This window comes from Phaenicophaeus curvirostris, chromosome 1, assembly GCF_032191515.1.
Source record: "Phaenicophaeus curvirostris isolate KB17595 chromosome 1, BPBGC_Pcur_1.0, whole genome shotgun sequence".
In the NCBI taxonomy this organism is placed as follows: Eukaryota; Metazoa; Chordata; class Aves; order Cuculiformes; family Cuculidae; genus Phaenicophaeus; species Phaenicophaeus curvirostris.
This window is the reverse complement of record NC_091392.1, coordinates 41,085,198-41,109,717: the sequence shown is the minus strand read 5'-3', so window position 1 is coordinate 41,109,717 and position 24,520 is coordinate 41,085,198. Positions and strand designations below refer to the sequence as shown.

Genomic DNA, 24,520 nt, shown 5'->3' with positions numbered 1-24,520 from the left:
TCACACAAACTCACAGAATCACAGAATCACAGAATAACCAGGTTGGAAGAGACCCACCGGATCATCGAGTCCAACCGTTCCCATCAAACACTAAACCATATCCCTCAGCACCTCATCCACCCGTGCCTTAAACACCTCCAGGGAAGGTGACTCAACCACCTCCCTGGGCAGCCTGTTCCAGTGCCCAATGACCCTTTCTGTGAAGAATTTTTTCCTAACGTCTAGCCTAAATCTCCCCTGGCGGAGCTTGAGGCCATTCCCTCTTGTCCTGTCCCCTGTCACTTGGGAGAAGAGGCCAGCTCCCTCCTCTCCACAACCTCCTTTCAGGTAGTCGTAGAGAGCAATGAGGTCTCCCCTCAGCCTCCTCTTCTCCAGGCTAAACAACCCCAGCTCTCTCAGCCCCTCCTCATAAGGCCTGTTCTCCAGCCCCCTCACCAGCTTTGTTGCTCTTCTCTGGACTCGCTCCAGAGCCTCAACATCCTTCTTATGGTAAGGGGCCCAGAACTGAACACAGGATTCGAGGAGCGGTCTCACCAGTGCCGAGTACAGAGGGAGGATAACCTCCCTGGACCTGCTGGTCACACTGTTTCTGATACAAGCCAAGATGCCATTGGCCTTCTTGGCCACCTGGGCACACTGCTGGCTCATATTCAGTCGGCTGTCAACCAACACCCCCAGGTCCCTCTCCTCCAGGCAGCTTTCTAGACAGACTTCTCCTAGTCTGTAGCACTGCACAGGGTTGTTGTGCCCCAAGTGCAGGACCCGGCATTTGGCCTTGTTAAACCTCATGCCATTGGACTCTGCCCAGCGGTCCAGCCTGTTCAGATCCCTTTGCAGAGCCTCCCGACCCTCCAGCAGATCGACACTTCCACCCAGCTTAGTGTCGTCCGCAAACTTGCTCAGGGTGCACTCGATGCCTAATCCGCAAGGCTGCGGACTATCAGCATGAGCCTCGCTTCTGCTTTGCAGTGAAGAGACACAGGGGAGCTAACCCTGCCTGAAAGTACCCCGCTAACCTTCCTCCTAAGGAAAGGAGGATTTTCTAAAACCTGACAACTAAAAGGAAAGAATCTCAGAATTTCCCACAACAGAAAACTGTAACGTACTGGATCAAGCCCCAGAAAAAGAAACCAAGAAAGAATTAGGTTACTGTACTGTAACACAGCTAGGACTTTGCTGTGGCTCCTAGCACTTCTACTTAAAGAAACGTTCTTAGAGGTGCACATGCAACCATGGCATTGATCATCTATGGTAGCTGTGAGGTGAAGACTTTATGCAATCAGGAAGGAAAAAACTTCTCTGAGAAATGTTACTGTTGACAGACAGATTAGCTGCAATACACTATAACACTGGGACATGCTACTTTAAAACATACCATCAATCCACTTAGATCTGTTGGAGTACTTTACATGACAATAAATAGGACTGGGTAGGCTAACCTTAGCTGACACCATAGTCCAAGCACAACCACCTCTTCTTGAAAATGAACCTTCAGAAGACATAGAAGAGGTAACAACTTGATTCCTGTACTATTCCGATACTCAGCTAAGCAGTTCACAGAACCATCAAAATCCTGTCTGGAAAGGACCTCACTGGCTGTGTAGTCCAACCTCTGGACTGTTGAAGCTGGACCACCAATCAGCATTAAGTGAGTTGTGTTTTAGCCTAGCTGAATCTCGAGAACAGTCAAGAGCTTCTACCATCCCTCTGTGCTGCGCTACCTTCCTACTGTGACTTCTTTTCTTTTCTCCTCAACCCGAACCTCCTGAACTTGTAGTTCATGGTCACTGCCCCTTGATGTATCACCTGATACGACTGAGAAGTTACACTCCATCACCTTTGTAACCATCCTCCAAGTTGTCGTAGGCTGCTATTACTTGTCTTTGAGCTTGCTCTTTGCCAAACACGCCATAGTCTGTTGATCTCTTCTCACAGGTCACATACTCTAGACCCCCACCATCTCAACACTGTCTACTGCATCTACTGGACCTTCTGGACCCTCTACAGAGGGTCCTCAACTACCTCAGCTACCTCAACTGCTCTGAAATCAAGGAAGGGCGAGTCAATGTCTGGGGAACACTAACAAACAGGAGCACACTGGTGGCTCATACTCAGTTCAGTGTCCATCACATACCCTCTAATAATAAAAGAGCTGGACTGTCAGCTATCTGAATTGCCTAATGCTTCTTTAATACTTGTGTACCACATGAACTCTTTTTGGTGGTAATCTTACATTTTTACCTCTTACATTTTTTCCTCTCACTGAAAGGGCTGCTACCACATCCCAGTTTGACTTTCTACATTTGCGTCATAAAGAGCAAGTAAAAATATTAAGAATGTACATGCAGAACTTGAACACGATAGCTAGAGAGACAGCCAATGAGGTTGTCTAGAAGAATCAAACTTCTTGGTGGCTGGTATTCAGAATGCAGTGCAGAGGCATGAATTCTGAGACCACACAGAATTATTTTATCTCTAAAAGTGTAAGTATCAATTTTACAGCTAAGATGACAGTGCAATACATAGCCTTAATACAAACTCTTATAACTTCTCTGAAATACTAGAATACTTTGATAATCCAATGCTAATTATGATTAGACCTGCCCACAGTTAAGTAAGGCTTATAAAAAGTATTATTTTAAAAAATGAAGTGCATCAACACTGCCAAAGGATACAAGAGTACAACTGTATTTATTCTAACCTCGGCATACAGTCCCACAGCAAGGAACAGATCTACATCTGGCATATAAACTCTTGCACGTGAAGCTTTTCAGTTAAACAAAAGATCAGAAGTTGTAATAATCTAATGCCTGAATACCAACTGTAGAAGTAAAAGGTCATTAATTAAGCAGCAAACAGAAAAATGAAATACACCTAAAACTTTCCAAAATATAATAAAGAATTCAAACATAAGGTAAGAATCTTGAACACTGTTTTACAGTATGTAGAATTCCTTTTATTTAATGCCTGTCAGAATTCTTTAAGAACAGTCCTGTTTAACTGAAACACCAAGGAATGAAATATGTTAAGCACAAACAGAAGTTTATTCATTTCCATCATTCAAGGGACAAAATAATACTTGTATCTTAATTATCCCTGCAGCTAGCAAAGTGGTTGTCACGTACCTTGCGAAGAGCTATTATCCTCTTCATCCAGCGTAAGATCAATGACACCTCCTGAATCGCTTCCTGTGACCTTCGCGCTCTGAAAGACAAAACTCCTTCATTTTGCAAAAGCAAATCCAGGGAACCCAGGTGGAAAAGGGATTCAAATTGAACATTGAAAAGGAGAGGTCTCAGAACTGATGTACTTATTAGAAGGGAACAGATGAAATGAGCAGGAAGAAGATATTTTAGACCTATTTCCCAGCACCTGAAATACAGGCAACGACCAAATGACTGTAGTGTAGTACAGTGTTTTTAGCTTTGTAAGGAACAAAAATTACAAACTGAAAAAAACCTGATCATCAGTAGCATATTGTTATTTCACAGGTAAATAAACAACAATTTGGTGTTATAGAGTATCTTTCAAGTATGACTCTTAATATTTTAATCTGGCTGTAACCTGTTCTTTCCTCTGTGGCAGAATAACCTTTGACAGAACAACCCACCAGGACAATACATTACTTATCTTGAGACAGCTTGGCTATATGACTATAAAGAAATTGACTTCACAATAAGAAAAATTGAAAGCTACACTGAAATCTGTAATGCATATAAAACATGTCATCAAAAGCCGTCAGAAAACTCCAGTTGTATCCAGCTTTCAAAAGTAATTTTGTTACTGTATTTTTAGCCTTTACAACAAATTTTAGCATTCTATCATTCTACATATAAAACTAATCTGTAACAATCACTTTAGAGAGGATAAAGGGATCTTTTAAATTATTGTGAAAGCTAGATGTTATAAAAAAACCTAGAGGATCATCAAACAAGATTTATCTTCTGGAACAATTGCTGTCCCTTGGCTATTCAGACTGAGTAACTACCAATATTTTCCTCTAGGTGATGGAAAAAATATGGAGGGAAGTCCCATATATGTCTGTGTTTTAAAATACACTTCTAAAAAAAAAAGTCTTGAATGATGCCCATTTCTAGTTCCCTAAACTTGCTGTAAAACCCAGGCTTTTTTTTTCGTTTTGTAGAAGAAATGATCATTTTTTATTGGACTGAATTGCTACTTATTTATGGATTTAGAGTAAACTAGGTTCCTTAGGATACAAAGGATTAGGAAAGCAACATAATTATCAAAAACTCTGAACAATTAACAGAGAAAAATCCCGTACGAGTTATCAGTCTCACACTGCCTATATAGATGCCAACATGATAAATCCTAGGAATATTAGAGATTTTTTTTCCAGTGCAGTCTGATGGGGACAAATGCAAAAAGCCTAAGCACTGGGATTATCCACTCTGTGACCTTTTGTTTGGGTAAAACTAAGCCTTTGAGGAGATCCAAAAAACAAATCTCACACAGGCACAGCTTTGAGGAGAAGGAAAGGAGGTATCGTATGGTTACTAAATGCAAACAAAAGCCATGTCCAGATCACGGGTCACTGAATTTGGAGTGTCTGACATGGCTGATCTCTTAGTTATGCATTATTACAACCCAATTTCTTCTTGCCTTAAGTTCTGATGCTGCCCCAGATGAAACTGTGCTAATAATCTACATGATACACAACCTGAATAAGAAAGAACATCTAACTACTTATATTCATGGGCAACAGAAGAGACCCCTGAAGAGACTCTACCTTTGCTAAACATAAACAACTTTTAGAGTTGTTAACCATGGAACTCTTCTGTTGAGTGATTTCTATTTCAAAGTCTTTCCAGCTTCAGTTTCCTTTGTATGATGAGCCAATTTACCCACTCCAATCTTATGATAAAAGGCACATTCAAATAATCAATGATCACGTGGTTAGCATAAAGTCAAGACGAATTTCATTCCAACTCGATCTTCCCAGTAAACGATCTGCATTTTGAACTATGGCACTCTCTGCCAAGAGAAAGCAGATTAAAAAACAGAGGGGGAGACTTGTAAAGAACTATTCTCCTTGCTCACTGCAGGGGGGTTGGACCAGATAACCTTCATGGTCCCTTCCAATCCTAACCATCCTATGATTCTATAAAATACATTAGTCTAAAGTAATTTGCTTTTAATGCTTCCTCAGCAACAACATCTAAAACTCCAGAAAAATACCCTGTATGGGAGCTAACTGTCCTGAAGCCCTACTTAACTGTGTCAATCAAGAACGCTCTTTGAATTTCCAGGTCAGCACGTGTCCCTGTATGCAGTTTTTTAGTAGAATAATTTCTACTATTAAATATTAAAATAAATTTATAAAGTAAAATAATTTAAACTATTAAATGATAAATCCAATCCTGTGACAAGGTCTGACACACGCACATACAGCCAACACTAGAAGCTGCAAATCTTGAAGGCAGCGTTTTGAGTAGTGCTCTATGGTACATGCCCCACTCTTGGTTCCATGGCACATATACCAGCTACTCCAACATGCTGCTGTACTCCACACACAGCACACCTTGAAGTCCTCACTCTCCAGCATCCCCAACTAGATTTGACAAGTTCACCTGCCAGGCATGTCCCTTGAATTAAATCTAGCAATACAGGAAAATCTCAAACACTGAGAATGCTGCACGCTGCATTTCCTACCTAGGGAATTATACGGCATAGGAGCGTTGTCATTTACAACATGGTTAAGATCTACAAATGGAACCATTTGAGATCATCCATCAAGAAAAGAAACACACCCCTTTTGAACATCACAATTATTTTACTCAGAAATCCTCTCAAGAAAATTTTTGTTGCTACAAGAACTTCTGAAAACTCCAGTTTACAACAGAGCTGTATTTGAGGAAAGCTAAGGAATAAAAACTGCTATTGCTTCTGTAAATAGAAGGGAATGGGACTTGGAGGAGGAGGTTGCTGTGTCACGTATCAGGAGATTCAGACAAGCTGCTCTGAGCAAAATCAGAAACCAGCTTAAGAAGGCTTGCAGCCCTGATGAAGGCATAGGGAAGTCTGGCACTGGTCTTTCAGTCACGCATAGAAATCACGTATCCTGTAAAAGTACAATTAATACTTAAATCTAACGCAGATCCAGCCCAAGATGTACACAACTTCAAGTTGAAAAGCAAAACACTACGTGAAGTGGGGCAAGGGAACTGCAAGGTTTTGATTAAGAGTACAAACAAAGGTGAAAAAAGGATGCAGGAAGAGGTAAAAAAGCAGTAGGAAAAAAAGAATAACAAGTCAAGCAGCAGTCAAGCACACACCGCTCCAAATACAGATGGACAGTGTGGATGTATTGTAATGCTACTCTGCTCTTCTTGTGTGTTTTTCCTGAAACCATCAGCCAAGGAGAAAGGCAATTCACATTTACTATCTTGATCTGCTTTGAAAAGTGTTCTACTTAAAGAGAACCTTGTCACACTGCAAACCCCCTGCCCCAGCTTCTGCAGTTTGCAAAGTTACATCCACACCTACTGCATTAGCCAGTATGTAACTTTCCCTGGGCTACCTATGCCCCAAGCAAGCGTCAACTTGGCAAGTGTGACGGGCAAGTATTTTAATGGCAAGCACAAAACTTGTGAAACTAGGAAATGAAAGACCCTAGAAGAGGGGCGAAAGAGTAAATCCTTATCCCTTTCAAATATCTGAGTAAATACAGCAAGTCCTGAAGCAGAGGCTAAATCGTAACCTCCTCTAATCACTACTTAATCAGGTAAGCGTAAATGGCTTTATATGCATATGGAAGATACAATAATGAAAAGTACGTATAAAACAAATGCAACTACTCAGCTTTGTGCTTTTTTTCTCACTTAAATTAGAAATTTGTATTTCCATGGGCTAGGTGTAAAACACAATCTATTGTACTGACTCTTCTAACATTTTCAGATTTTTTTATACCATGAGAACTACTAGAAATACTTTGTCTTAATTTCTTACATATAGTACCCGTTCATATTACTGCAATTACACTCCAGTTAAAGGTTTTCTACAAAGGATCGGTGAAAGTCACCTATCCTCAGAATTTCATGGGTTTCCCACTGCATGTACTATGACAACATTAACATTTTTCTTCCAACACCGACCACAAAAGTCTCTTTAACAAGTAAACAAAGTACTGAGAAAACAAAGGAGCTAATTAAAAAAAAAAAAAGGAGATGTAGTTATGGGAGAAGTGCTAGGAAAAAACATCAATAACGCAGTTTTCCTTGAGGAAGAAAAGAACTATACAGTGACTTTCTAGAACCAGTGGCATACTTATATCACAGAAATTTAAAAATTAAGTCTATAAGAAAAAGAATCCTTAGAGGTAATAAAAATCCCGGAACTTGTTAAAAATGCATAAATACAGTGAACAGGGTCACCTGAATCTGAAGGCACAATCAAAATTTGCAATAAAAACAATGTAAATGCTTTATAATCAAGAATTTTCTTGCTTCTCTTGCAAAACTGTCATTACATCATATATGTATGTCATTGATGGCAATATCTAATAATTAACCTTCACATTGGCCAATGGCAAATTAACAACAGGAAATCGGAAAGGAATCAGCCTTGCAATAAAATGAAGGGCTGTCTCTGGTGTAGAATTGATTCTGGAGCAGTTTCCTCATCTGCCTTTGAACAGTAGGGACACTGAGACCAGCTACTACCTTCGGTGCGCTACCTTATGTGCTAATGCTCCATTTTTCCACAAGCTGAGACCAGTTCACACTGCTGCAAAAAAGGCTGCAGTGAGAGAAAGAATATCACTTTAGCTCTGCTATCCAGCAACATTTTCAGATCAGCACTGTTGTAAATTAAGTTGATTAGTAGTTCATAATTTTGAAAAGAAAAAGAAAGGAAAAAAAACGGGGGGGCTGGGGAAGAAAAAAAGACACTTCAGTTCCTTGCAGAAAACCAATACAATAAAGGGGACTGAATTTAAAGGTCAAAGCACATATGGTAGACATGATGTTGAGAAAAGGAGGTATCTTCCCCCAAAACCACAATTGTGAAAATTAACACAGAAGGAAGCAGTTAGAACATCACAGCCTATATATGTCACTGCCAAACCACTGAAGAAAACTTAAAAAGATATCTTTAAAGTTCAAATCAAACAGAAAATGTTACCAGTTACAACATTTTACATCACCACACATATACACACACTAATGCACACGTGTATTGTACCACGTGAAAAAACGAAACGTTGGTATTTTGCAGACAGTTCAGAATGTACACTTCTCTATTTGTAATATATATATAAAAAATTAAAAGAAAAGGTTTTGGTATTATATAATGCCACGGTTCAGTTCATCACATAGTGGTAACAAAGCTATTCATTGTAATGCCACCTGCTTTTCATAAAGAAACATCTCAGTATGTAAAAGTGAAAAATGAAGGGAAATAAATTCAACCACAACAAAAATACAATGCAAAATAAAAATTAATTCCACGGTAGTAAAGATCAAAATTAAGAAAATTATGCGTGGACCACTGACACAGTGCAGACAATTAATTATTTCTACAGTAACAAAACAGAAAACATTCTGGGGGTTGTAAAACAGAATCAATGAAGCATCACAACAACACAATTATACACGACGCACCGAGGCATTATATAATAGCAAAATCCATTGTAAATTATGTTAAAAATATGTTCTGGGAATGATGTGGGGGAGCTGGGGGGAGGGTGGTGATACTGTGTTTCTATGTATCATTATAAGTCCATATCATTTTTTTAGTCATCCACATAGAAAATTACAGATTTCAAGTACAGACTAACCAGCTGTGGAAATTATTTTTTTAATACATTTTTAAGTATATTTCAGTCACCAACTGCTTCCACGTCAGACTCATCATTCTTTAACAGTTATTCTTTTCCAATGCAGTAACTTCCACAAAATTGTACTAATTATTCCAGCCTTGTAAAGCTATCATGAAAATTTATTTGACCAAGTACCAAAAGTATTTGTCAATTCTTACCAAGATAAAAATGAAAACGGCAATGCAGTCAACTCAGCAGTTTACAGAGACCACAGTTTGCACAAACAAAATTTCACAGGGCTGCAATACATGTTTTGCTAGGGTGTGGTTGCACACTTGTAAAATAATCAAAAACTGCCGACAGACATTTTACACATTGCATTTACAAGACTGCTGTGTTCTCCTTATCCTTAATCTATGCAACATTACCTACAGAACAAGAACAATGCAAGCATGGAAGAAAATGATAAATCGGCCTTAGTAACTCCCTGTGTATTATATAACCTCTCATTTCTTTGGTGCAAAGAAGAGACCTTGGCTCTGGTACTCCTATTAAAAAGAATCATAAATCAAGAAGGCTATCCGAAGGATTGTTTGCCAGAAATGCTGTTTTTAGGCACTAGCAATCATAATTCCAACTAAAAGTCATAAAGAAACACTTGACACAATGCTTAAAAGTACTTCCTTACTGCTGTGATTTTATTTTTCCTTAACCAAGCAGTTTAAAAGTGTGTAAATGAACACAAACAGATGCACGCGCATGGTTCTTACTCTCTTAACGTATAACATCTGCCTTGTTTCCTCAAAGCTAACTGACAATTTCCCAACAGTTATATAGGATTGCCATCTTGGCTAATGGAAGATCATCTTATTCATCAGTAAATATTATTTACAGTAATTTTCAGATTAGTTTAATGTATCATCTAAGAGCTATTTCCCATGTCTGGTGTAATGATATTGTCAGTTAGATTGATTTAATATTGCTCTCAACTTTTTGGCCCAAAATAAAAAATTGGAGCCTATAAACCACCAGCATATTTACTGATTGAAAGCTGTTCTCAGTAACTGGGTACGGTTTAGGTAACACCGGTGTGGTCTCAAGGAAAGACAAATCACTCTAAAAAATGAATTAAAAAATAATCTGCAGAATTCCTAGTAGGATGTCATACAGATGAACTGGTTGGCTGTTCTAAGGAACAAAATCCAAGTGAATCCATGACTTTTAATCTGTCCTCCTGCTAATATCTTTATAATTTAAAGTTCTAACTGGCCTCAGGTAAAGGTTCCACTTTGCAGATAACAGAGCTAGTTGCATTTTAAACAGCACAAACATAAAACCAAGGTTAGAGACAAAAACCAAGTATCCCATTTTGCATATATAATTATGCATGTTTATTTTCAGTGATGAAACCATGAAATGCAAGAAAACATTCATCAATAATGCTTCAACAATATAGAATTAATAGCTGCTTATAAGTTGTAAGCTGACATATCCACTTTGTTCACATTGTTTCCCCCACAAACATTCACGAGGTTTGTAAAACATTGCAATGTAAAGGGATAGGAGTCATAAATGTACTTTATTAACATTTCACCAGATGAATTTCCAATAGTCAGCAAAACAGCTCCAGTTAAACTTTACTTCAACCAAACAAATCAAGGCATGTCAGAAACCATGGGAAATGGATAGGACACTGGTGGATTTTTTCTAAAAAACCTAATGTTAACTGAAAAGGTGAAATGCACAGATACAATTTAAACGGAAAGAAGATTTATTTCATAAGAGGATAAGGTGCACCTGGAGTGGGGAACAGGGAAGAAAAGTCTATTGACCAGACCTGGGTTTTTAGTAAATCTAACATTATCATTGTTCAACAGATTGACTTTATGCCAGCCATTTTTAACACATCCAACCCCATTCATATTTGTTTATTTTTATGTCACAACATAATAAAAGCTGCTTTCATAGATTCCCTCAGTATATCATAGTTATATTAATATATTTTATATAATATATAAATCCTGTATTTATAACTGGGATTCATAATAAAATACTTAAAAACCATTCTAAAGATTTGTTATACAATTAAAAAATGCCTTTGCCTCTGTAACAGTAATATTTACCCTACTACAGAAAAAGTGCTTGTCACGTCTTCAGAAATGCAATTCTAGGACCTGAGGCACTGAATGGCCATTAGTAAAATGTCTGGGACTGAATAACAACCCTTAAATTTCTGTGTATGCAGGAAAATGTTGAAGTTAAGAAACTAACACCAACATAGTAAGATGTTCCCACCCACACTCCTGTGGCCATTTCTTTTTGAGCAAGCAGCAGAAGGAAGGCTGAAAAAAAAGGAGAAGCAGCCATACAACAAAACCATACATCTGAGCTGCTTACTGAAAACTCTGACTATACTGACAACCATTGAGAAGCTGTGTGGTTCAAGATAACTAAAAAGATGGATCAGACTGAAAACAACAAAGCCAAGAACACGTTCAATTTCAAACTATCCTTCCGATGCCTTCAGGTTTTTGACATTGTGCAAAACAGTGTTCTTCAAGGGGCACAGAGAAAACGCATGAGAGGACAAAAACATTTACCTTCTAGATTTCCCTCACTGCAGACCACAGTATCTAATAGTGAGGAAGAATTATTTAAATTGCAATATTAGAATTTAAAAAAAACCCCAACCCAACATGTTTCAAGATACTGTGCCAACTTTATAAAAATAAACAATAATTAGGGTAATAGTAATTAAAGTAACAGCAGGGATTTCCAAACTTATCAAGAAACAGCACAGAAAGTACAAGTTCTAGATTCATGGCACCAGTACTGAAGCTTCATTACGAAAATGAAATGCAAAACTAAATACATAGATGTATTATATAAGGTTCCAGTCATTCCCCACTGTTTTCAGAGTCATCTCCATCAAGCAGAATGGAATTTAAACAATGACATGGCAGCCATTATTTAAAAAATTAGTTTAATTGACTTGTTAAGGCTAAGTAAATTTTTTTTTGTTTGCAACCGAAATATAACATTCTTATTTCAGGAAAAACCTAATGTGAAAATCTAAAAGAAACAGATAATACATTTCTTTGAGTGTGTATTTGTTACATTTACATTCCTAAAAGTAACTTTTAATGATGTTTAACAATTTTGTATTAGGTTTAGAGCAAAAGTCAAAATTTAAGGTTAGGCAAACAAACTGTACTTAGCCTGTTGGTTCACCAACATGATTCATCTATAATAGCAGTATAAGAAAAAGAGGTTTTCTGCTGATACTGCCACTGAGCAGTCCGATTCATATCCATTTTCACAGAATCCATGATGTTCACACAGCATAACCTGTATTGCCACAAACAGGACTGACTGGAAATTTTAACTTGGAGTTAAAGGAAAAAAAAAAAAAAAAAAAAAGGAAAAGCCCCCTTACACATCTTATCACTGTGTGCACAGCCAAAATTCACTTTACAAATGACCCTGTTTGCCTACTTCAGCTTTACTTCAAAGAAACATGTAAAAGGAAGATTCATTTAACACTTCATGTGGGAAGGGGAACAGGACAAAGCTTTTTCAGTTCTGGAAGGCGAGAAATACGTTCTCTTAATGAGAATTAATTCAAGTATTAGTGGAAAGCTTACTGAACACTCATTCCAGCTCTTGTGAAGCAATAATACTTTCAGCCCAAATGAGGAATGCTTTTTCTCATTTTCACGAAGACTTTGTCCCACACAAAAATAAAAAGCTAGTAATACTGCTATCAATAGCTTTGAAGTATCAGGTTCAAACTGAAGGTACCACGAGGACATTGCATAATTAGTGCCAATAGAATTAGATCCTTACAGATGAGCCAGCAGAATGGAAGTCAAGTTAGAAGCCAAATGATAATTAAAAAGAATCAGTCATGGCCAGATGGGCTAAAAGTTCCTTTTTCAATTTAACACAAATCTAGCTAGTGATTTAAGGAATGAAATAATCAGCAGTATGCTGTTACAGTAAGTTACCTAGATACAGTTTGGATCAGAGCAGGGCACGTGGCCAGTATGACCACAGTACGCAGCAAAAGGGAACAAAAGAGAATCATCTCCTGGCAACATACTTTCCCCATTTCTGCAAGACAAATGCTCAACACCAGTATGCTGGAATGAGCAACTACCCAAGACAAAGACAGGAATATTTCTTTGGGGGGCGGAGGGAGGACAAGGGAGAGGGAGGGTGAGGCAGAATAATACCTACCCATCTCAGTGAGTTTAGAGCAAACCTTTTCAAACAAGAAATTAAGTTTGCCAATATGGCAGTATTACGAATCCCTAAAATCTGGAAGTGTACTGTATGCATATTATCTAAAATGTCCTAGAACTGCGCAGTTCTCTATTTTGAGAACTGTTTGCCCTTTCCCCCACCATTTTTCTTCTTTCTAGACATTGGAAAGGATAATTTTCTCTACCACTTCCATTTGATTTACTCTAGGCTTTAAAAAATCATAATCCTGGATCCATGATTTCCCTCCTCTAGTCACTGGTGTTGTAAGTTAATGCTGCAACTAAGAAAAGCGTAGGATTGTGCAGAGGTAATTTTAGTGTTAATTATATCTGATTAACTAGCTGCATCATTTTAACAGCAAATAAAAGGGACTGTAAATAGTCTGGAAGATAAACAGAGCACTTTCAAAACCTTTTATGTTTAACATGATCCATTAGAAAACAGAACATTGTATGACTCTCACACTTTGGAAAACTGCTGCAGTAAGTATGAATAACCTAAGCAAGGCCACAAAGGTAAACACAAAGGTAAAGACTCCAAAGTTCAGGCATGAAGCCCTTTCTTCAGATGCTGAAGTGATAAATCTCATTCAATATTTGAAAGCCTTTCCCAGCAAGGAAGTTCTCCACAGAATTAAAGTTTATTATGGTCAATTTGTTATTTCAACTGGGATTTTTCTGTCTGTCCACTGCTGAGCAGCATAGTGAAGTACTTAGTGTGATAAACTGTGTGCGTGCATGGGTGTGCATGTACACGTATACACATGCATTTCAAAAGGATGAAGCCAATGTTATTTCATTCAGTCAATATAACGGAAAATGGTTTTAAATGCTACACTATTTCTTCTCCCCAAGTGGACCTACCATAATTTGTGATCTGATGACCAGTCTTCTATTTTTATTTGCAGGAAGATCTCTTGATTTGTCAGAATCTCTGACAGAAGTCATGGCATAGATTAGCAGATATAAACCGTGAATGAGATTCAAATGCAATTCATTAAAAATGAACTATGAATAGCCCTACTAGTTCGTAATTTTCCTTCATTAAAAAGCCTTTGAAACTACAATTTAATTTCTCTGACAAAATTCATAACCACTGTCCTAAGAGCTCCTAACCTGTAAAAAATCTCCTATGGAAAATGAAATGATAACATCCGTTTACTAGAGTGAACTAATCTAAAGAAGTTAAAATCAAAACCAGTATTTGGATAGGGTTTGGTAGAGAAGAACAAGATGTTCATCCTATGAATTACACTATACTGACAAATAATATGCTGCAAAGACAATGTGAAAGGTCATGGAAGGGGGTAGGTGAGAGGAAGTAAAAAAATAAAGCCCTCTCACCACAAGAAAAGCACATACAAAGACAACACTTCAGCTCTAATTACTTGTCATTTAAGCAACAAACTCATTCTCAACTCTTCTAAGAACTTTTCCCCCATTTCATGCACAACTGAAGAGATCCCAATTTTAATGTAATTTGTATCAAATATTGCCCTCGGAGAGCAGAATGACTGAAATCTTAACCAAAAATATTAAACAGGAAAAGGAAAGACCTGCAATACAAATCCATAGCTCACAGAAAAGGTACATTTAGAAGGATGTTTTAAAAAAGAAGGGACAATCCTCTGGTAGGTTTGATAACGATTTGAACAGAGAGGGTGACATTGGTCAAGCAATTCCAGGTGTTTTCATGCATATGTATATACTTGTAGTTTATCTGTGTCTATTTCATTTACCTTCTACTTTCTCCATGCTCTTCAGTAATCAAGTATTTGATTTGTAAGATGCTACATTAGTGCCCGCAGGCACAAAATGGTATAATAAACACACTCTTTACAAAATAGAAAAGCCATGAAGTTAATGAAGGAAGCGTAGTTCTTCAGCTAAATGGGAATCAATATCTCCCTTTCATTTTTTAAAAATAGCTTTGCTCAGCCACTTAAGAGTCCCAGCTGCCACAGAAAGTCATACAAACTCCAAGCCCTGCTCTGTTAAAGTTTCCGTTCCATAGCTCACTTAAGGAGCGTGAACAGGATACTTCTTCCTGGACTAGACTGTAAGAAATTTCCTCAGTAGATGAAATGAAAAAACAAATCTGATAACTTTTCCATTTTAGCAATTAATTTGAGCTCAGTTGCAGTACAGAAGCATCAAGTCATTGGTTCTTGTTTTATCACACTCTTTATAAAAACAGGCTTGTTACCACAGCCTTGAAGGGAACCAACAGTTAGGTTCCCACTGGCCAGTTTCTTGGGGAGAAACACCTTGGAAGAACTGTGGTTCAACAGGACAGGGCTTTTGGAATTCAGAGCTTGGTGTCCCTCAGGGACTGAAGTCACAGAATTAGTGCCAGGTGGCACCACTGATTTCTTAGGGAATAAAATTTTGCTTTGTTCTAGAACGTGGTTTATAGAAGAGGTGGAGGCACCACACAGTGATTCTTTTATCACTTCATTTGGGATCTTGCTAAATAGGTAATTGGGGACGTTATTCTCCATTATATCTGACCAAGCCCTGTAGCGAACTTCCGCCGCTCCCCAGTAGTGTCTAATAGCAGACTCAGATCGATGGCCTGTCACTGCCATGATTTCTCTAGGCCCCAGTCCTGCTTCACAGAGTAGCTGGATGGTGGTAGTTCGGAGAGAATGATTGGTATATCGTTGAGAAAGCCTGGCTGCCACACTGATCCTGGGCATCATGGTACCCAAGTAGTTCACACCCATCGGTTCTCTTTTGTACCAGACAGGCTGTTCTTGCATTTGCTCTGATGTGAGCTTTAAAGGATGTAGGTAAAAGGCAGGGGGCTCCGGAGGCAACTTAGACAAATAAAGCTCCAAGGAAAAAACAGGACAGTTTGGGTCCCCTGGCATATCATACATTTTACCCATTTTATGAGGATCTTCTCCATTTTTTCCTTTGCCAGGATACCTAAACATAGCATATCGACGCCCGTTCTTGTCCTTCTCAACAACAAAAGCATCTGGAGCCAGATCTCTTAAAATTTCCCTCCCTCGTTTGGCAAAATGCAATTGCAAATCAAACCACACTTTGTTGACGAGTGCTAGTGGACTGTGCAAACCCAGCACACCAGAACGTTTAATCTTACGCAAGTCCTCAGCAGCTATAGGAGGATGGTGGTGAGTCTCATCTTTCCCCTGCATGCGCAGCATCTTCAGCACACTCACAAATACCGTGTTTGCACTAGAAAACTCTTTGTCCTTCATTAAGCAAATCTGACGATTATAAGGTGGCATTTTGAGATGCCGGTTTAAGCCAGCACGTATTGACTTGTAGCTTGCCACACTGTAGGTATTTCCATCATGATTCCTTATTGTGTAATAAAACTCCCTTAAGATATCATTGAGTTCACTTACTGGGACCAATTCAAAGCTAGGATCCTTGCCATTTTTGGTCAGCCATTGTTTTAATAGGTTAGCTGCCCAGCCAGTCTGCTTGTGGGTGTTTTTGATGCTCTTAGCATCCTCTTCCTCCTCCTCCAAGCCAAAGAGGACATCCTCGGGGAAGTTAAAATTCGTCTGTTCTGCTTCTACTGCTTCTTTATTTTCTGATGAAGTCTCTTCCTGTTTCAACTGCTTTTTGAAACAATTGATCAAAGTTGTACCATCAAATATGCCACAGGTATACGGCACACAGCGAACTACTTTTTGCTCTCAGAGCTGTGAAGTGCGGAGTAATACATAATACTTTGGATTTTACATAACAAAAAGCAGGTGGCATTAACTGGATTTTTGAAATATGGCATGTCAAATCCATACCTCACTAGCCAATTTAAAATGCATCACGTCCTTCTTTATTAACCATGGCATTACACATGCTTTAACTGATTTGACTGAAAGCAAACCTAGAAACATACATTATAACGTAAGACTGAAAACCGGAAAGCACCACATGCTGTTTATTTCCCCCCTTGCTCACCTTCCATTGTTAAATACCACTAACACACACAATATATTTTTCCAAAATCTTTTCCGGGTTTCAGGCTCCACCAAAAAAAAAAAACCTCCAAAAAATACATCTTATATTTAACATTAAATATTCAAATTGTACATCATCCATATCTGGTACCAATACCACATATCAAGTACTGACAATGTTTTAATAGCTATAATCCACAGGTATCTTGAAAAATGAAATTTCAAACACCCATTCTTTATCAAATGAGTTAATAAAAAGGTAGAGTGGGGCACAGTTTATACTCTGCAATACTGGTTATCTTTGCCAGACTATTTCTGTGACAGTGGAAAACCAGAATATTGTCCAGTGTATTTTCCTCTTGCTTTGAAATACCATTCAGATCTAACTGTACCTTGAAACACTATTAAATGTGGAAATTTTGGCTAGAAGAAATTAATTTTATTCCCCTTAATAAAAAGATTTCCAGTCATCAGCAGTGTAAATATGAGGTGCTTTGTGAAATATCAGTATGCAGAAAAAAAAATTAATTACAAAAAATTTTCAATAGCTGAATGTCAACGTTTAAATTTCAAGACCAATTCAACAAATCTTAATGAGGAATCCAGAAGTACTGCAAGTTCTCCTTTATCACCAAGTTCACCAAGTAGTTAATCCTGAAGTTTCTTTTCCTTTCTTTTTTAAATCTCCTTTAAGACATATGGGAATGAATTATCAGAATCCCAATTCTTATTACCTTCTGGATTAGCATGGAAATGAAAGTGCTGCAATACTTCACTAAATATTTGTAGCTTAAAGTTGAAGCTCTTCAGACAAAAACGGGGCAGGATTTCCTTTCGTATGCTAGCTCTGTTGTATCATTTACTTACTTGAAACCTATCAGAAAGCATCTAAAAAGATTATCAAAAGGCTCATGCTCCAAGTAATGCTCTCGATCAGAAGAAGAAAAATACAAATGGACAGAAAGGATGGCACAAAACAAACAACTGTTTCATTATGAGCAAAAAAAGGAAAGAACTTTTGTCCTGTGGATTGTAACTTTAGAATTTTATGCAGAAATATAATCAACAACTTACCTGTGTTGTTCCCTCAGCAGGTCGCTTGTTTGCAGAAGTATCAACTGGTGGCCTGCTTGTCTGGTTTTCTGAAGGGTCAAAAAATTGTTCATTTGCAACATCTGATCAGTACTAAATACTGCTATCCACTACGCAAATTTGGAGGCAATATTAAAAATTGTTTAATACTAAACATTCAGTACGTGGCACATCTAACATTTTTCAGCCCTGATTTCCAATTATATGTATTCAAGCTGGATTACTACCATTTTTCAGATGGGACAGAAGATACAGAAAAGCAAAATGGCACTTCCCAGCCTAGAAGCAGTACATGTTTCTTTCCTTGAAAGTCTGACAGTGTATTCAAAATATTTTGTGAAGTTACACTAGGACAAAGCGTAACACTCATTTCTCCTGCCTCTGTATGTAAACCGACAAGATATTGAACTGAGAAAAATCACAATTATTCAACATTTCTGTACAAAAAATTGACTGAACAATGGATGGTTAAACAGACTGCAAAATACATTAACCCTATCTTATACGTAACTGCAAAATACATAACTGATCTGTGCACAGAGACTGAGTATCTTTACTAGCTCAGCAAACATATCTATGCTTCCAGCTTGAGCAGAAGTTGCTTGAATATTTGATGTAAACATTTAAATCCAAATTCTCCCTTCTCATTCCTTTTAATTTTAACTACTGCTTATAAGCAACACTACTGGCCCAAACCAGCATTTTAATTCTGTGAAGAAAACTACTAGGGTATATGCTAAGGCTATATGAACTGCAAAAAAAGAGGCATTTTTTGACACATACGCCCTTCCTCTGGTTACTGTGCCTGATCTGTCACAATCCTTTTTATGTTGTACTAAATCATTATATTAGGTTTAGAGGTAAAAATCAATACAAAGCATTTAACTGTCAAACTCTATGGAAGGTGTATTTTAATATAGGTAACTGAGGAGATGGGAAAATGAAACAGAACGAGTTCTGATGTCAAGCTCTGTTTGAATTCATTTTAACATCGTATTGTGCCAATAAGAAACCAGTTATAATTTTAACTCATTTAGAAATCTTGTTAGAATAAATACCTGTTAGAAAACAATTTTCAAGGCAGGTAAAATCAGAAGTTTAGAGAACCATCATGGCACGGCCAAAGACAGAGAGATAGCATTTTAAAATAGTTTATCTAGATACCATAATTGACCTTTCATTGTGTTCAAAGACTATTTTAAATACAATAAATGTACTTCTTTGGAACTACGTTAGTAATCAGTTGCGCTTCCCCCCATTTTATTTACTTCTAAGCGTTCTGAAAATTAAGTTAACGACTATTCTTTCCTTTCAGCATGTCTCTGCTTAGAAAGGCAGACAGATTATTTTGAGAGGCTGTATTAAAAATAAATACCAAGCTGTTAATGGCAGAATTTCATGCTAGGAATGATATAAACCAAGTTCTAAACAAAACAAACATTACAGAGCCACATGGCTGACTCCTTCCAAGGAGAGATGATTTTCAACAGCGGCTGAAGCACATCTACGACACAGGTGATTTTGATCTTGACAATTTTGACAGAGACAACCCAGAAGGAACATCTCAGTGAAATATACTAGTAAACAAACCTCCACAAAAGCAGTCTTCTGTTTCCCTTTGACAACTATTTTCTTTTCTCAGTGTCAACACTCAAGCAGAACTTACCAACTCTGGGCGCTGTAACAGTGGGTGGTTCAACAGAAGATGTACTACTAAATGCAGAGAGAGGAATCTTCATCGGCAGAGGGGCTCGATTGCTGGCAGCACTATAAAGTCCTGAAGTACCCACTGTGGGCAAAGAAGTCCTTGTGGTCTGGGCAACAGGATGTGCAGTGGAAACAGCCTGTACTGCCAACGTTGTGCCTACTGACCCAGCACTGGCTGGAGGGTTCCTTTGAATACCAGGACTGGGCACAGACGGGCTGTTATTTGGTTTAGTTGATGCCAATGACACTGCAGTTTTGGTAAGGCTACCAACTGAAGATGGGCCTTGTACGGATATAAATTCAACGCTGCCTGATTGTTGGTTAGTGAGCAAAGTCCCAGTGTGGCCCTGCAGTAGCTGATGCTGGGATGACACCGCAACAGGTACATGCAAGATTACAGGCAAAGACTGCAATGAGACGGACACTGACTGGGTGCTACCACTGGGCACTTGGTTGGCACCTACAACTGTAGCTGTGTTAGGTACGGGAAGAACAGTTGTCAAAGAGGTGGTGGAGGTCACTGGAGTCTGCGGCTTTGGATGGCCACTGACAGCTGTTGGAGGAGCAGCAAGACTGGAAGCTGGTGCTACATCAACAACAACAAAAAAGAAATTAAGTACCTGAGCCAAGTGGGAATTTTCACTCCAACACAACAATCAAACAATTTACAATGAGGGTGGTGAGACACTGTAACAGGATGCCTGGAGAAATTATAAATGCCCTGTCATTTTAACTGTTCAAAGTCAGGCTAGATGAGGCTTTGGGCAACCTGATTTACTGAGAGCTGTCCTGACCTATGGCAGAAGAGTTGGACTAGATGATCTTTAAAGGTCTCTTCCAACGCAAAACATTCTATGATTCTATGAAAAATGTGTTATATGATGAACAGTTTACAAAGAAAGGCCACAGATACTCTTTTTCCGTTGCACACACTAATATTCAATGGCCTAGTTAGAGATACAGTCAATTCTGTATTTGTTTGAAAGCTATATAATAATGGCAAAAAAAAGATATACAAGGAAATATGAGACAAACAGGCATGAAAAAAGCTCCAAGATTTAAATGTTCAAAACACATGAAATTTTAAAAATTTGTTATAGACATGGTAGACCAACTGCTCCTTCAGAAAAGCACAAGAAACAAAAACACGTCAGTGATGGCTAACTTGCCTTGTATCCAGAAGATTCTATGGAAACCAAGGATTAATGTGTCAGAGCAGATACTTGCTTTTATTTAACAAAATTCCAGGATTAAATCTAAAGACCAGGAGCATAATACACTACTGAAAGCCAGTACATGCCTGCTATGAGATGATTGTGTTGAAAAGAGTCAGCATTCAATATCAGGCAATCTATTTTTAAAACCAGGGATGGTGTGACTGCAATTAATGTAAGTAATGGTGGCTTTGACTCTACATTCCCGATAAAATTCTAATCTAGGAATTCCATTTTTAACTTGATTCCTTGAAGAAATGAGGCTTATGACTTCCTTTAGTTCCCCACTCAACTAACTCAACTGTTAGAGGGGAAGAGAGCAGTATGACATGGCCTGAGCCACATGCTTCACTTCTCGGCGGCTGAGGGACTGCAAGTTTTGCTGCCATACCCTGCAAGTTGTCTACTGAAGCATCTACCAAACCACATGTGCTGGTAGGCCAAATCAACATATTTCTTCCCTTTCCTGGTAAGCACACTACATAAAAATATAAACTGGGAATGTCGTAGGGAGCTAAAAATAATGATTTTTCACATCAGAAAAAGTAGTCATAAAGCACAGTTTTGCTCTGTTCAGTTAGTTACTTATTTAATAGAAAGCAAAAAAACTCTTAAGAATTGTGTTGATACTCCACAGGTTGTTTCTTACTTGAATTTACAGGGGCTTGAAAAGTTGCTGGTGTGTTCTCTCCCACATTTCGCTTCAGCTCCAGCATCTGCCTCACTGTGCCAGCATTTCTATGGAATGAAGTTGCTGTTAGAACTTCTCAGTAAGACACACAAGGTATAATTATGCACAATACAATGATAAAAAAACCCTCACTTTTACAGCTATTATGTTCGCTGAGATTTTCTAAAACTATTTATCTCCTGCTTCCATACAAATATAAAATTTAGATATTCCCCTATGAAAGAAATGCAGAATTTCAAGTGAATTTTCAAGTGTTTGCACCAAGTTTGCCTTCTACCATGAGAATTTTCCCTTCCTTGAAATGAAACTTTCATTTTTATCCACTATTTTTTTAACCACTGAGCAACAGCCATCTCAGTTTACCTAAGAATGGATCAATATCGTCCATTTATGACTTCTCTTAAAAAAAAAATCAAATTTTACTATTGAGTAGCAATGAAGGAAAAGGAAGAATGCTTTAATTAAAAGAACAAAATATAGGATTATACATTACATTAAGTATCTCAAATGTCCCACTGTAAATTTTAACACACCACAGTGATGTGGCTTGCTTACCGATATGTTACACTGTTTGCATTTGCAGTGTCACTTGCTGCTTTCGCTGGAGACAGAGGTGCAGTCGGTGTATCCTAAAAAAAAACCCCAAACCTTACAAACTTACGTTTTCATTGTATTTCACATTCTTTCATTTCATTGTGAGATCTAAATCTTCTGAAGCCAACATTACAGAAGAACTTGACATATTTTACAATGCCCCAAAACTTCCAAGGTCCTACCTGCCTCCCCCTCCTCCATCCTCTCTTTTATATGTCTCTTGCTGTCAGGCTTTTATAGCATGAGAATCAAAATTTCTTCTTGAACATTAACAGACTTTATATATTCCATTTCTTCACAGCATTAATCCAAAATATTCATTCTAGATGCAGATCAGTATTATTTTTTATATCCATTCTTCTACTCTCCCCTCTCCTCCCCCAAAATCAAGGTACTGAGATTCACCCTTATTTACTCTGTATTCTTCATATGGAAGTACATTAGATTTACTATTCTTTCATATCACTGCCTTGAACTAAACAAGACAAACCTACTTTGTTAACACCATTGAACAACCAGGTCACATCTTTCCGCATATAAAGTTTCCCTATTTTTCAACATGAGGTTTAGGCTAACTCAGAAAAAGAAATAAAACAAGTTCAGCTCTTACTTCCTGTCTTTTCTTCAAGTCTTCCTTCGCTGCTCCAAACCGCTTTGTCAATCTAGCAATTTTAGCCTAAATGAGAAGACGAAAACAAACAAACCAATCCATAAATATCTTCCCCAAGAATCATCAAAGAAATTATACAAACTAAAAGAAATACAATTAAGACATGAAGTCAAAGGCTATTTTCACACCATGGGAAGTTAATTCTTCCTTGAAATACAGTACAACTATATTACTTCAGAGTGGCAGAAAGACACACACAGGTATCACAATCAAGGTATCTTATGAGACACGTTGAATTCCTTTCTACTCACAATTGCACAAACAGAATCCATCTTGCAGAGGTTCATACAATATTCTATATGAATGAAGGCAACTGAAAGCCTTGGACTATTTTAATGCCTTATGTACCAATCCTATTGAAAAATATACTGGAGTTATGTAGTACAAAGTTGTCTAGCAAACACGATACTTTTTATTTTAAAAGTAAAATGGTCTTATGTTTGAATTTGTTATGATCTAAGCTTTAAATTGCCTTGTCACTTCAAAATTCTTCCAATTCTTGTGATGGTCCTCACCTCACCACTATGTACATTGTTTCTATAAAGAATAGAAGAAAACATACTGCATTCAACACTACTGGTTTCCTAGCTAGAACATAATTACGTAGTTTCTGGGGAAATAACAAGGATAAGTATCATGGGATGTTTCTTTCTCTGAACATTTTACAAAGGCCAGCGCTACTGTCCTCTCCTTTCTGCACTTTTCCATTTTTAAGTAAATTTCTGGCTTCATAGAGGCATTAGGTATTTTCATGCTTCATTTATTTGAAGAATGTCAAATTGCAACAGAACAGCAGAAAAGTGGTTCACTAACAGCTAATGAATCAGTTTGCCAGAAGGAAGATTTGCTTTGGTTGTTTTTGATGATTAAATGGTTGCTTTCTTCTTCTGTGTAGGGAAATAGAATTTTATAACTCAAAAATAACATCAGTGTTTGCTCCTTACACCTAGACCCTTTCCCTGTGTGAAGTCAAAATGGCTTCCCTAGTGACAACTACGAGAGATGTACTACTTAATATTGAAGAATTTATTTTTAATTTGACTTTAGTATGCAGTTCAACACACAAACACTCACCTGTAGTTCAGTAAGCACAGTTTTATGCCTCTTGTTACATTCTACTTTCTCTATTCGGGTTTTCAAGTCCGCCAGAGTCTTGTCAAATACAGCACACTGTAAAGCATTAAGTTTCTCTTCTAACAGTCTCTGGATAATCTGCAAAGTTATTATTAAGAAAATACAAAATAACGATGCAGTCCTAGAATTTGGCAGACCATCTAGAAAAATATTCTCAACTCTTAACAAGTACACTGCTACAAACAGAACAATGACAATGGTTCTGCCCTGTCAATCAAATAAACCTGTACTCGTTCCGTTCACTTCACCGTAGCATGATAAACGTATAAAACCTTATTAAATATAAGAAGAACCTTAAGAACAGAAGATATTTTCATGAAGTGCTACATTTACACAAATTCATTTTTCCTCTTACTTTTCCATTCTTGAGAGGTACACTGGTATTCAAAGAATGGAAACTAAAGACATTTAACAAAACTTGATTTCTAAGATTTTC

General features: G+C 37.7%; 1 protein-coding gene across 8 annotated transcripts in view; it reads right to left on the bottom strand.

Moving 5' to 3' along the window:
* The window catches only part of ATF7IP (activating transcription factor 7 interacting protein), a 97,061-nt gene that overhangs the window by 14,297 nt on the left and 58,244 nt on the right, over nt 1-24,520 (bottom strand). For 4 of the 8 annotated variants that reach the window (XM_069854594.1, XM_069854602.1, XM_069854619.1 and 1 more), the window contains 7 exons: nt 24,025-24,162; nt 22,891-22,956; nt 22,242-22,315; nt 21,645-21,733; nt 19,741-20,367; nt 18,057-18,124; nt 14,410-16,640 (listed from right to left, as the gene is read on the bottom strand). In XM_069854594.1, the coding sequence (XP_069710695.1) occupies nt 15,198-16,640; nt 18,057-18,124; nt 19,741-20,367; nt 21,645-21,733; nt 22,242-22,315; nt 22,891-22,956; nt 24,025-24,162 (2,505 nt within the window). In that variant the 3' untranslated portion in view covers nt 14,410-15,197. Of the gene's footprint in view, nt 1-3,125; nt 3,205-14,409; nt 16,641-18,056; nt 18,125-19,740; nt 20,368-21,644; nt 21,734-22,241; nt 22,316-22,890; nt 22,957-24,024; nt 24,163-24,520 lie in introns of those variants that run through there. The other 4 variants (XM_069854634.1, XM_069854644.1, XM_069854653.1 and 1 more) reach the window with 2 other exon arrangements.